The sequence below is a fragment of the Sturnus vulgaris genome, chromosome 2 (assembly GCF_052056855.1).
Source record: "Sturnus vulgaris isolate bStuVul1 chromosome 2, bStuVul1.hap1, whole genome shotgun sequence".
NCBI lineage: Eukaryota > Metazoa > Chordata > Aves > Passeriformes > Sturnidae > Sturnus > Sturnus vulgaris.
Genome location: NC_142244.1, coordinates 32,315,172 through 32,326,808, shown reverse-complemented (window position 1 = coordinate 32,326,808; position 11,637 = coordinate 32,315,172). Strand labels below are relative to the sequence as shown.

General features: G+C 42.3%; 2 protein-coding genes across 19 annotated transcripts in view; one reads left to right on the top strand and one right to left on the bottom strand.

Moving 5' to 3' along the window:
* The first annotated feature begins 1,958 nt into the window (after positions 1 to 1,958).
* Positions 1,959 to 9,684, top strand: GSTK1 (glutathione S-transferase kappa 1). Of its 3 annotated transcripts, none has more exons than XM_014892374.2 (8): positions 1,959 to 2,531; positions 2,984 to 3,065; positions 3,795 to 3,923; positions 4,275 to 4,375; positions 4,781 to 4,816; positions 7,506 to 7,622; positions 8,114 to 8,207; positions 9,409 to 9,684. In XM_014892374.2, exons 1-8 carry the CDS (start codon positions 2,466 to 2,468, stop codon positions 9,447 to 9,449), a joined length of 666 nt encoding a protein of 221 aa, XP_014747860.1. In that variant the 5' UTR covers positions 1,959 to 2,465; the 3' UTR covers positions 9,450 to 9,684. The 3 variants fall into 3 exon arrangements, with proteins under 3 accessions (XP_014747860.1, XP_088015256.1, XP_088015257.1); XM_088159130.1 differs by lacking the exon at positions 9,409 to 9,684 and adding an exon at positions 8,398 to 9,400; XM_088159131.1 differs by lacking the exon at positions 3,795 to 3,923.
* Positions 9,685 to 9,845: 161 nt separating this feature from the next.
* LOC106863055 (rap1 GTPase-activating protein 1-like) overlaps positions 9,846 to 11,637 on the bottom strand; it is a 43,680-nt gene continuing 41,888 nt past the window's right edge. For all 16 annotated transcript variants that reach the window (XR_015801257.1, XM_088159115.1, XM_088159121.1 and 13 more), the window contains one exon: positions 9,846 to 10,548. The gene's annotated coding sequence lies outside the window, so the exon portion shown is untranslated. The remainder of the gene's footprint in view (positions 10,549 to 11,637) is intronic.

Below are 11,637 nucleotides of genomic sequence, written 5' to 3'. Positions count from 1 at the left end.
AATACAACCTGACACCCTGTCAGTCAGGGTGTTGGTAGCAGTCCATATAAATGGTGGCTGCAGTCCTCCTGGATGACAGATGTGGTTTAGTTGAAGCAGTGCTCCTGTAGAAGGTGCAGTTTTCCTCCGAAGATCCAGCGATGATGTGGAAAAGTTCCGACTTTCCTCTGGGATCCAGTGGAAAGGGCTGCCTTCACATTCCAAACCCCAGTTTTTTATCTAGGTAGGAAAGGGTTGGCTCCTGCCCCTGGTTGGGGCATCTCCCAGTGGGATGATGTAATCTTATCAGTCACACAATAGGACTTAATGGCCCATTAACAGAATATATCTTCTGGAGGAAGGATGGGTTGTGAATAGATAACGATGATCATTCCCCGATCTTATCAGATGGCACATCAGCAGGGGATATCTCCCACAGAGATAAGGATCACCACCCCTCCTACATTTTAACAGATGGTGATAGAATACACATTTTTGCATTGTACCCCAGGACAAGACTGAACTGCAAGAAAATCATCAAAATTCTGTTTCAGCCAAGTGTTTGAGAAATTATTGCTGATTGCCTTTGCAACAACATCAACAAGATCTGACAGGTGTGTTGCAGGCATGTTGTGAGGCACAGAAGGAGGGAAACATGCACCCATGGGATTTAACTGCATCATGCAATCTACTTTTCCTGGCTCACTGACAGGAAATCTGGGAAAGTAGAACCTTTTTGCAAGGAATAAGAAAAGGCAGAAGGAACTGATGGGGGCAACCAATTCTATGCCAGAAAAGGTGTAGCAACCTATTTATTCCTGTCAGAACTATCTACACAGGACAGAACTTGTCCTCTCCAGGTGCACCAGGCAGTGATCAAGAAGAAGGAATCCCTGGGGACTCAGATATGGCAACAACTGATGTCATAGGCGTGATCCAGTTGAGCTGAGAGCTCCCCAGGTGACTGGGGTATATAACCCTCAATTTGACTAAGTGGACTGATATTGGGAATGTGTTAAAATTTGTAGCCAAACTCTTATAGCATTCTGCCTGCACCTGAATGGCACCTGCATAAGGAAATTTTTAGGATAATTGGAGTCATTGAATTAAAATCATATTAACAATAAAATATTAATAAAAGATGTAAAATGGCTTAACTGTGGGACCTATCAGGCAAAGTTTCTCTTCTAAGGAATGAATGATGCATTCAGGATGAAACCCAAGAGAATCGGGCTGCAGCTGAGCTCATTATAAATCCATCCTTCAAACTTTAGAAAAATACAGGTACAAAAAGAAGTTGTTTGTTTGTGGGGTTACAGGCAGCAGTGCTTGTTGTAGTCTGTGTAGCCAGCTGTGTTGGAGTCACCTCTTTGTGTACATAATTATCTCTCTGGGACATACTCTCAGCCTCAGTACTGGCTGAACCAGCACTTGGGAAAGTAGCAGTCACATCTATAGGCTCCAGTGGCCTGAACAGAGGAACCCACAGACCCCAGAGGATGCCTGAAGCAGTGACTTTTAGCAATTCTTTGAAGTCACACTCTGCAGTAGTTTTGACCCCTTGAGAAAAACATAAGGCAGGATTTCCCTTTGGATAAGCCCTAAATAGAATTTTTACTCAGTCACTCATTCATTCTTTTTGCCACCAATATACTTAGTAAAGACTTCACACTTAAGTTTCCCAGCTCTCCCCCGAATCTTTTCTTAACGATTGGCTCACCGCCCGGTACTCAGGACTTTAGTGAGGGGTTACAAACTGTTGTTGGCACTTCAGGTTTTTCATTCTTGAGTTAAAGTTACTCGTAATTCATTAAGCTGCTTCGCTAAAAACAAATCAAGATTATGGCCAAAGGAGGGATCCAGGAGCACGTTCCAGATCACATCAGGACTAAAAGGCGATGCTGCGCTGGGGAGGGAACTGCGGCAAAACTAGAGCGTTTTGGGATTGCACATGACATCCTGTGGGACGGGCAGGGGAGGAACCAAAGCTAAGGAAAGGGAAGTGCTCAGGTGAATGGAGGAGGAACAAGTGTGGGGAAGTTGGAAGGCAGGCGAATAAAAGGGCCAGCGGCACGTAAACCGCTTGACGGTCCGGCAGGGGAGCCGTACTCCCGGGAAAATACGCTGGAGTGCTCCGCGGAGTCAGCTCCCGGGTTCCCTCCTCGGGAACCTGCTCTCCCCCAGCCTCGCCATGGACAAGGGCACAGGCTCCCTCCCGGCCCCCTGCGATCCCACCCCTGCTCTTCCCCCCGGGCCGGGGCTGGCCGGAGAGCCGGCGAAGAGATCGGCACGGTGATGCCGAGAGAGCCGCGGCCGCGGGAGGCGGAGCCGGGGCCGGGCGGCGGAGGCTCCGTCCGAGCGGCGGAAGCGCCGCCCCGCTCCCGCCTCCCGCTGCCGCCTCCCGCTGCCGCTGCCTGCCCGGGGCGGTGCTGAGCCCGCTGGACGCTGGGGAGCAGCGGCACGGCACGGCACGGCACGGCGCCAAGATGGGCCGGACGGTCGTGGAGCTGTTTTACGATGTGATCTCCCCGTACTCCTGGCTGGCGTTTGAGGTGAGGGGTCGGGAGAGGGAGGGACGCCCTTCCCGGTCTCCGCCGTACCTGGCGCCCGGCCGGTCCCGCCGCCGCCTCCCCTTCGGAAAGGGCTCTCAAGGGCACCTCGGCCGGCTGGCTGCAGGCCTTTGCGCCCCGAAGTTACTTTTTCTATCACCTCTGAGGGATGCCTGGGCTTCACCGCGTGTTGAAATCCAGGGATACCAGGGAAGCGCGTCCGAGCTAAACGCCAGTGCAGGAGTTAGTGCTGAACATTTTGCTGCGGGAGTAGTTTTCATGTTTAACAAGTGCGAGTGTCCTGATCGTGACACGAATAGAGACCCCTCTGTTTTTCTGAGACCAGAGTTCTCTGTCAACATCCAGGAAAGGTTTTAGGACTATTTCCTGCCTTAGCTGCACACAGCTCTACAGACATCTCTGACTGAATCCCTCACTACTTTTCCACATTACAGGCTCTCTGCCGATACCGGCACATCTGGAATATTGACCTGCGCTTCCGTCCAGCTTTCCTTGGTGGCATAATGCAACAAACTGGTATGGAGTACAGGGAGATTAGCTCTAGTGTGCCAGCCCTTGGTGTGTGCAGAGCCCACGCAGAGCCAGCTCTGAACTAAGTTGTGGCACCAGTAACAGATTAACTGTAGGACTTTGGAGCTCCAAGGGATTGAGAAATTAGTCATAAGGAATTTCGCACTGTTGCAACTACAGAGACAGTCTGTGCCACAGTTCGTAAGTTCTAAAATACAATAATAATAATAACAGCAACAACAACTTCTTGATATGGAGTGTTTTCCTAGAGTTAGATTTTAAACCAGAATTAATTTGCAGAACACTTGCACTTTGTAATAAGCAGGAAGGATACGAGTACGTTCTAGAAGAGTACTCATGGCCTTAATTAGATCAAGACTCATAAATCATGAATTAACAAGTCTTTACATTGGTTTACCCATGCATTAAGAGTTGTCCAGCTTAAAAGTCATCTGCCTGAATAAACGTAAATTGTGGCTAGGACATTTGTACCTTGGTTTAAAACTGATTCAGCTATCTTAAAAGATTTGATCTGTGCAAAACTGAAATAAACCATGTTTAAATCAGTATCTTTAGAAAAGCCAAGTATGTTTCAGTAGGTCAATATGAAATTATACTATGAAATTATACTCTTCCTTAGGTATATGTATATATGAAGTATAATTTGTCCAGTGTTGCTTTGTTCAGTGTTATTATAATACAGCTGGAAATCTCAACAGAACTTTTTCCTAAAAGGTAACAAGCCACCAGGCATGTTACCAAAGCGAGGTGAATACCTGGTGAAGGATGTGAAAAGGATGGCAAAATACTACCAGGTGCCTCTACGCATGTCTGCAGATGCCTTACAGCAAATCATCCGCACAAGTAAGAGTCTTACCTGGTATTTCTCATCCCGACCACTTCTGGTTCCAGTTCTCCCTAGCAGTAAAGGTGAAGATGAATTCCCTGTGTGCAGCCTTTTCCTGAACCTGTGAGCAGTATGAAGTCTGTGCATTCATAGCCATAAGAGAAATTTCTGGAGAGATACGGCTGTGAATGATGCTGGGAGCGTGGGAGATAACTGTGGATCAACATGAGCTTTACTGTGCAGACTGGGGGTTTCTCAGGACTGCTACAGGGGAGATCACACTGTTCTTAGGTAGCAGTCATGCAGACCACACCTGCTCCTGATGCTGTGCCTTGTCTGAGTGTTTCTCTGTCTCCCCACGAATCCAGGCAGTCTGACGGCCATGCGCTTTATCACAGCCATTGACATGACAAACCCACAGTACCTGGAACCCTTATCCAGAGAGTTCTGGATGCGGTTTTGGTCACAGGTCAGTATTTTATACAGCCAGCTTCTTGACCCTTTCTGTCACCCTTCCTGTCCCACATCATTCAAATGTGGCACTCCAGCAAGAGGAAGAAAATGTCTTCATTAAAAGTCACAGCAGGAACTTAAGGTCAGAGTGGTTCAGAAACCACTAGCTTATAATCAGCATAATTTACCTTCTTTTAGGTATATATGGTGGGTCCAACAGGTTGCACCAGTGGATCAGTGGTTCATATCAGAAAACACTTTAATACATTCCTAGATTAGGTGACTTAAGACCTTTTCTGAGGTAATTTCTCCAGCAACTGGTACTGGGTTTATTTTTGTTTTCTTAGAAAACTTGCTTTCAAATCCAGAACTGAGCTTTTGTTTCTTAAATACTGATTTACTTATTTTATTCGTTTACCAGCATGAAGATATCACTCAGCCAGAGAACCTATTGACAGTAAGTATCTCCTTTTTTCTTGGTGCTTTTCCATTTCTGATAGAGATTTTTATTGATGATTTTGATCAGTAACAGACATAAAGACACCTCTGTCAAATGAACACTTGAAGTATTGAAAAATTTCAGATAAAAAAGAAATTAATTTAAATTCCCTTGTAGCTCTGTTTGGAATTTTTGGGGTTTTTATTTTTTCTTGTCACATTTTACGTTAACACTCAGAACCAGAATACACATTTTTTTTGTTAATTCATGTGACAAGATACCCAGGCTGGACAATGAGTTATCTGTTTATACTGTTTTATTAACAGTCATGAAAGTATAAATAGTTTCTCCAGAATGCATTGAGGTATTGCTGCTATGTGAAATGTTCAAGTGAAATGCAAGACTTGGGGAAGGTGAAATTCCTTAGAGGGATGGGGTCAGATTTTCTATTAAGCTCAGTGCTATACTGACTGCCCTTTTATATACCTGGAAATTATGCTCTTGATGTATTTTCTTTTGCTGTTCAATTTTGTTTATTACAGTAAAAACTGTAATGGCATGTAAGTTAGTATACCAGGAGATCCTCTTGAAGGTCTCTCCTTTCTTCATTATTTCATAAGTTCTTGGAATATGAAGAAAAAAGAGGAGTTGTCCATGACTAATCCTGTCCAACATCCCTAGCAGATATCTGAAACTTGCAGTCTTGCTGTTCCCCCCCAAGTCTAGTCCTTGCACTTCAGCTTCATCTTAGTGTACCTTTTTAACCAAAATTTCAGCAAACGTTTGAATTTTACCTTTCTAAGAAGCAAGATTTGAAGGATATAATTAAAGTGTGGTACTTTCACCTTAATAGGCAGCCAAGCACCACACAGGTGCTCACTTGCTTCCTCCTACTGCCCAGGAGGACAGGGGAAGAGGAAAAGAAGAATAAAAGCCAGAAAACTTGTGGGTTGAGATAAAATTACTAAATAAGCAAAAGAGAAGTGGAAGCAGGGTGAAAGAAAACAAAGAACCACCTACACATAGACTGATGCTCAGCCAGTTCCCAAGAAAAAGGTTAACCTGCCTGAAACCTCTCCTCAGCAATTACTGCTGAGGATGGCATATGGCATGGTCTGTCTCTTGGGTTAGTTCAGCCTCTGGTGAAGCCCCAGTTTATTCACTGTGGGGGGAGAGTGAGAACCAGAGACTGCCTCAACACTGTGGAAACACCATTCATCAATAGCTGCAATAATTAGGATGCTGTCAGCATTGTTTTGGTCACAGATCTGAGACACAAAACCATAGGAGCTGCTGTGAAGAAAAGTAGCTCCATTTCAGCCAGAGCCAGTACATAAATATATACAGAACATTGTCACATAGTCTCTGAATCCACCACTATTTAAATAAAGCACGGACATGCAGAACTTCAGTGTCACAAACTTCATACTCAGAATGATCTCTGATTTAGTCACAGTTTGGCAATCGATGAGTATCCCCCCCTGTCCACAAAGGCAGAGAGGGAGGTGTCCCCTTGTCTGCTTGTATCTATCTTCATTCACTCCTGCAACAAGTACTAGACTTTCCTCTCTTCTGGAAGTTTGTCATCCAAAGGTGGGTGAGAGGTCTCAACCAATCATCTGACTCTTTATAGGTGAATTTATTTTACACTTCAGTGAGAAAAACTGAACTTTTTTTTTACTTGATAATAATTCCTTAGAAGTTTTTTACTTCTTTATTTAGTCAGCAGTAGCTTCACATAAATTACTACAGCAGCAATGTAGGATCTGAATTCTGCCCCAGTCCAATTAAATCCTCTTTCTTCCCTGAAATGGTGAGGACCAGGTACTGTGTGAATACTGCAGTCTAAACACTGTGGCTACAAAGCATTTTGTTCTAGTCCAGTGGTACACTTGTTTAACCTCTCGTTCAAGCACAGTCAAAAAGAGCTTCTCATTTCCCTGATGTGTCAAGTAGGAGAAGGTACATGAAAATGTGAGTGCTAAACAGAAAAAGTAATTGGAAAAAAGAGTCACTAACACTTCTATGTGCAGGATAACTTGTCCATGTGCAATATTGTATTTCTTTATTTTTGCTTTTTTTAAAACTTTTTTTAAAAAAACAATACTTTTTTCAAAGGGTTATTGTAATTCATTGTTACCAGGTAAACATTGGACCTTTAACTTTGGCTACTTTGTCTCATTCCTGTGTGGCAGAGGCTCAGGGGAGGTGAAAGAGATACAGCAGTGACACCAGCAACTGTTCAACCTCTGTGATTTAGTGTTTTTCATGCAGTGCCACTTACAGATCCCACGTGGCCAAATTTGTCATACAAACCGTTTCTGTCTTGCTAGGCTTGTACAGTGAGATTTCATTTTTCATAACACCGGTTTGAGGTTTTTTTGTAAGTTATCTGATGAGCCATTGTATCAAAGTTTCTTCCTTTTTTTTTTTTTCCTCTGGTTTAGGAACTACTGGGGAAAAAAAGTGTAGATTTGGGGCTTGGAAGATTTAAAATGTCTCTTCTACTTTGTATGTGAGAGTTGTTAAATGATGAATAGCTTGGGAATACAGCGAGACAGTTGTGCAAGAAGTGTTCAAGAGTATTTTGAATTTTTTTTTGTCAATAGACCTTAGGTGATAATACTGAAGATTAAATTAATTTGAGCAGGGTAGGAATTATAATATTAACTTTTAGAGTATTCTTAATTATATCATCTTTTCACAGGTTGCCCGACAAGCTGGGCTGTCAGCAGAGCTCTCCCAGAAGACACTTGAAATGATTTCATCAGCTGCAGTGAAGGACCGACTGAAAGAGACAACAGCTGAGGCGCTGAAATATGGGGTGAGATGCTTCCAATGGCACTGGGCTTCACAGCTATGCATTCCTGCCCTCTTAAGAGTACAGAGAAGTAAGGAACAGTGAGAGTGATGATTAGGAAGCACTATCTGTTGTTTTCCACGGTGTGAAAGCCACCTCACTGTTGGTGGTAGTTTATCTCACTGTCATCTGAGAAAACAAGGTTGACCCACTCAGCTCATTCCAGCTGGACAGTAAGGACAGGAACAGTACTAAGAGATACCATTTACTGCTACTTGAAATAGAACTGTGGATTAATCAGATTGTTTTTTATAGTCCTTGAAAGGGGCACACGGGCTCTGGAGTCACCTACTTTCAGATGGATTCATTAGGCTTATCTTTAAGAATAAAGAAGGTAGAAAGAAGGGGAGGAAAAAAGTTAAAGTTGTTGGGATTTATTCCTGAAGATTGATGATATGTCTGCAAGAAATTCCCCCATTATAACATTCTCTGTTTCATCTCCATGGTGTCAATAGGCATTTGGGATGCCTGCTGTTGTGGCACATTATGAAGGGGAACCTCATCTGTTTTTTGGCTCTGATCGTTTAGAGCTGCTAGGCAGCTTTATAGGTGAGTCTACCTCATTACATCACTTTGGTTTCATGCTTTCACCCTCTTGGAATGAAATACATAATGCAGCTGAGTTAAAAGGGCTTTCACATGTTAAAGAATGTTGGTTATCCTTCTCCTGGAATGAAACTGCTGACTGAAATCTGTCTCAGTACACTTAAAATGACCAAATTATCCTTTTCCAAAACAGAAGTAACTTGAATTCTCCATCCTCTCTTGGTATGTTTCAAGGCTTTGTGCTCCATGTGCCAAAAGCTAATACTGCTTTTTTTCTTTTTTTTTGTCATTCTAACATTTTCCTTTTTTTATCTGTTCCTTCTTCGTAAAAGCATATTATTACAGCTCCCCAGTCCATAACTACACAGCTGTTTAAAAGCTGTTCATATATTGACCATCCTTCTTTTCGTTTTTCTATTAACAGAATATACACTTTAAATTCTTTAGAAGATTGAAGTAGACTGTGATAAATAATAAAACTAAAGTCAACTGTTTTTATGAGTTAGAGGGCATTTAACTATTCATCTCTTAGATTTGGTGCTTGAGAGAGTGTCTCTATAAAGAGTTATGCACATAATTAACTCATGCATTTGTGGAAAACATTCAGAATAAAGTATTAATTAATGCAAATTAGTATCAGTCATAGGCTTAAGCAGAAGGGAAATGTTAGAGGGTTTTTTTAGTCTTCTGGATGAGTTTCTGATTCTATAAAATATTCTTGATGTACATGAGACTGAGGAAGAGTACCCAACACTCACTACAGTTGTCACTAATGCTGACTGGAATGCTGTGTCCTGGTTTCTAGTCTCAACTCCAAGGACTTAATGAGATTTTCTTTTCAGTTCTCTGACTCCACAGTCTTGCACCCTTTTTTTTGCTTTTTTTTTTAACCCCCAGCCCCCCCAAAAACCAGTCCTAAAAAGAACTGATTTCTCCCTCATGCGGAGTACCTTGACCTGCAGAATGTCTTATCTGTAATGGAGGAAAATAATTCTTCTGTACAGTTTCAGTTGTGACTAGACAGTAAAAGATTTATGGAGCTGGCTGAAGCATACCAAACAATACAGATATAGATCTGTATTCCATCACCAGTAGTTACTCTTCACAAGAGTAGTAACAGTAATCCTGCTGCAGAAAAACGACCAGCCAATCACTTGTATGGATTACATTTTAACTGTCTCTTTTGTGCTGGTTTGTCTCGCAGGTGAAAAATGGTTGGGACCAGTTCCAAGCCCCAAGCTGTGAAAAGTCCCAAGGAAATATACAGGAAGGAAAATATATATATTTTAATCTTCAGTGATTATCTGAATGTATTCAATTGCATGGAGAGATGGCTTTCTCATCCTTAACGCTTTATTGCTTGGTCTCATCTCTAATTTTAAAGAATTTCAACGTTTGCCAGTAATAGCAGCCTGGTGTTTACTAATACAAATGTGCTCCCTTTCTTTCAACAGATTAAAGAGTAACATTAAAGATTTAACTTCTTGCAGAGTGAACATTCTTCTTTCCTACAAACCACCACAGTTTTCTTTCCTTTACCCTAAAAATACGAGGATTACATAGTTACTGGACTGGGAATCTCTGGGTTTCTCATGTCTTCCTGCTTGTCCTTTATAAACACACACACACACACACACAACCTAAGAGAAGCTGGCCACATTCTCCTTTTATTTTAAGTCCAGTATACTACATAGACATAAGAAGCATAGGCTAAGATATTAATGCTTCCTTTTACTTTGCATCATGGCAGTTGGAAAGGACACAATTCAAGCCCAAAGAAGAGTCTAGAGAACTAAATAAAGTATTTTAAAAGGAACTGTCCCCATCCTGGACAATATTTGATACACCTTGCTCTGCAGTAACTGGTATTTGAAAAAACCACCACACACGTGTATTCTTGGGCACCAACCCCAAACCTTACAGGGGTTTTTAAATAATGCAAATTTTACAGTAATGTCTTTGGAGGACGGTGGTGAACACCACTGTAGGTTCAATTTTAACTGAAGAAAACCGTTTTGCTTTCTCAAGGATGCCCTAATTGCTGCCTACCCAAAGGTGATTTGGATATAGCTGTGAGGGACTTCCACTCATGTAGTCTGCAGTGGGAAAGGTTGCAAACAGTAAAATTAAGACATTTCACACGGAAACAGTTCGAACCTGGCCCTGTATCAGGTGAATTGGAGTAATACACGGAAATTTGATTTATATGAAGTCTGATTTCTTAATGATTCCACACTTTCTGATGCATCACTGAATGAAACAGCAGCAGCTGGAATTCCTTTTTTGTCTTTTTCTGAACTTTAAGGTAAAGCATATTCATGTATTTTCACTTGAACAGCAAATCCTGGAACAAAGCATCAAAAAAAAAATCTGTATCTTTCATATTATTCCAGCTGTAAGTGTTGTATCATTTGTTCCCCTATCCACAATTTTTACTTCTTTCAGCTCCTCAGGAAATACCCTAGGATTGGAGGAGTCCTTCCTCCTTTCTACCAGGGCACCCATTAGCCTTTGGGCAAATCCAGCCTGGAACTTAAGGAAATCTTTCTGAGAGATAAAAGGAGTTAGAATGACAAGGAAGTAACCACGCATGTACAGGTTTCTTTGAGTCCCTTGAAGCCATGTTAAAGAAATTTTTTACCATTTCTCCTGTGAAACTTGCTAGTCTAAAATCTGTGCTATCAATTTAGAGGTTGCGATAAAAAGGCATGACTAAAACATCACTTTAAGCCTGCAGTGCTGTCTCAGGAGTGAGTAAAATGTCCTTTTGTGGAAATAATGAACTCTGGTAAGGAGCTGGTGAGAATTCAAAGAACATCTGGAAATCCCACAGTGAAAAGCAGAGTCTTATGAAACTTTGTTCTTTGAACCAAATAAACTGAAAAATAACCAGCTTGTGGCAGAATGTTGTTGATTTGGCAGATGGACCAAAAGACATGGATCTTACAGACTGCAAATATTTCACAAAATTATCTTAACTGCTCTCTGACCTACTTCAAATCAGTGGAAATTAAAGGCTCAAAACCTTAGGTACTAAAATCATACCTAAGCACTATTGAGATACATTGCTTATTGCCTGTAATAGCCGTCAGTAAATGCAAAACCACAGCCTTTGCACTTGTACCAGTGAGTTTGCAGATTGTTGCAATTCTGACTCTGTACCTATTTTGCGCAAAATTTGCCTGTTTGGGAGCAGAACTTGGAGGGAGTTCTGCCCCTCGTTTAGACAACCTTCCTCTTGTTACAGAGCTGTGATGTGAGCACAAGCTCTTGGCAAACACTCTGGGCATGACCCCAGTAAACAGTAGCTGGCCGCTGCACTGTCATGCTCAGTTCTTTGTCATAGCACGCACTGAAGCAGTCTCCGTGGCGAGTATCAGCTCTCCTCTGATGTGCTGTGGCACCAGTGGCCACCACCACATGGAGCTGGACT

Coding starts and splice junctions, on each gene's coding strand:
- GSTK1 (XM_014892374.2), top strand. CDS start 2,466: ATGGGCCGGACGGTCGTGGAGCTGTTTTACGATGTGATCTCCCCGTAC. Junction 3,066..3,794: donor TGGCATAATGCAACAAACTG/GTATGGAGTACA, acceptor TTTTCCTAAAAG/GTAACAAGCCACCAGGCATG. Junction 4,817..7,505: donor AGCCAGAGAACCTATTGACA/GTAAGTATCTCC, acceptor ATCTTTTCACAG/GTTGCCCGACAAGCTGGGCT.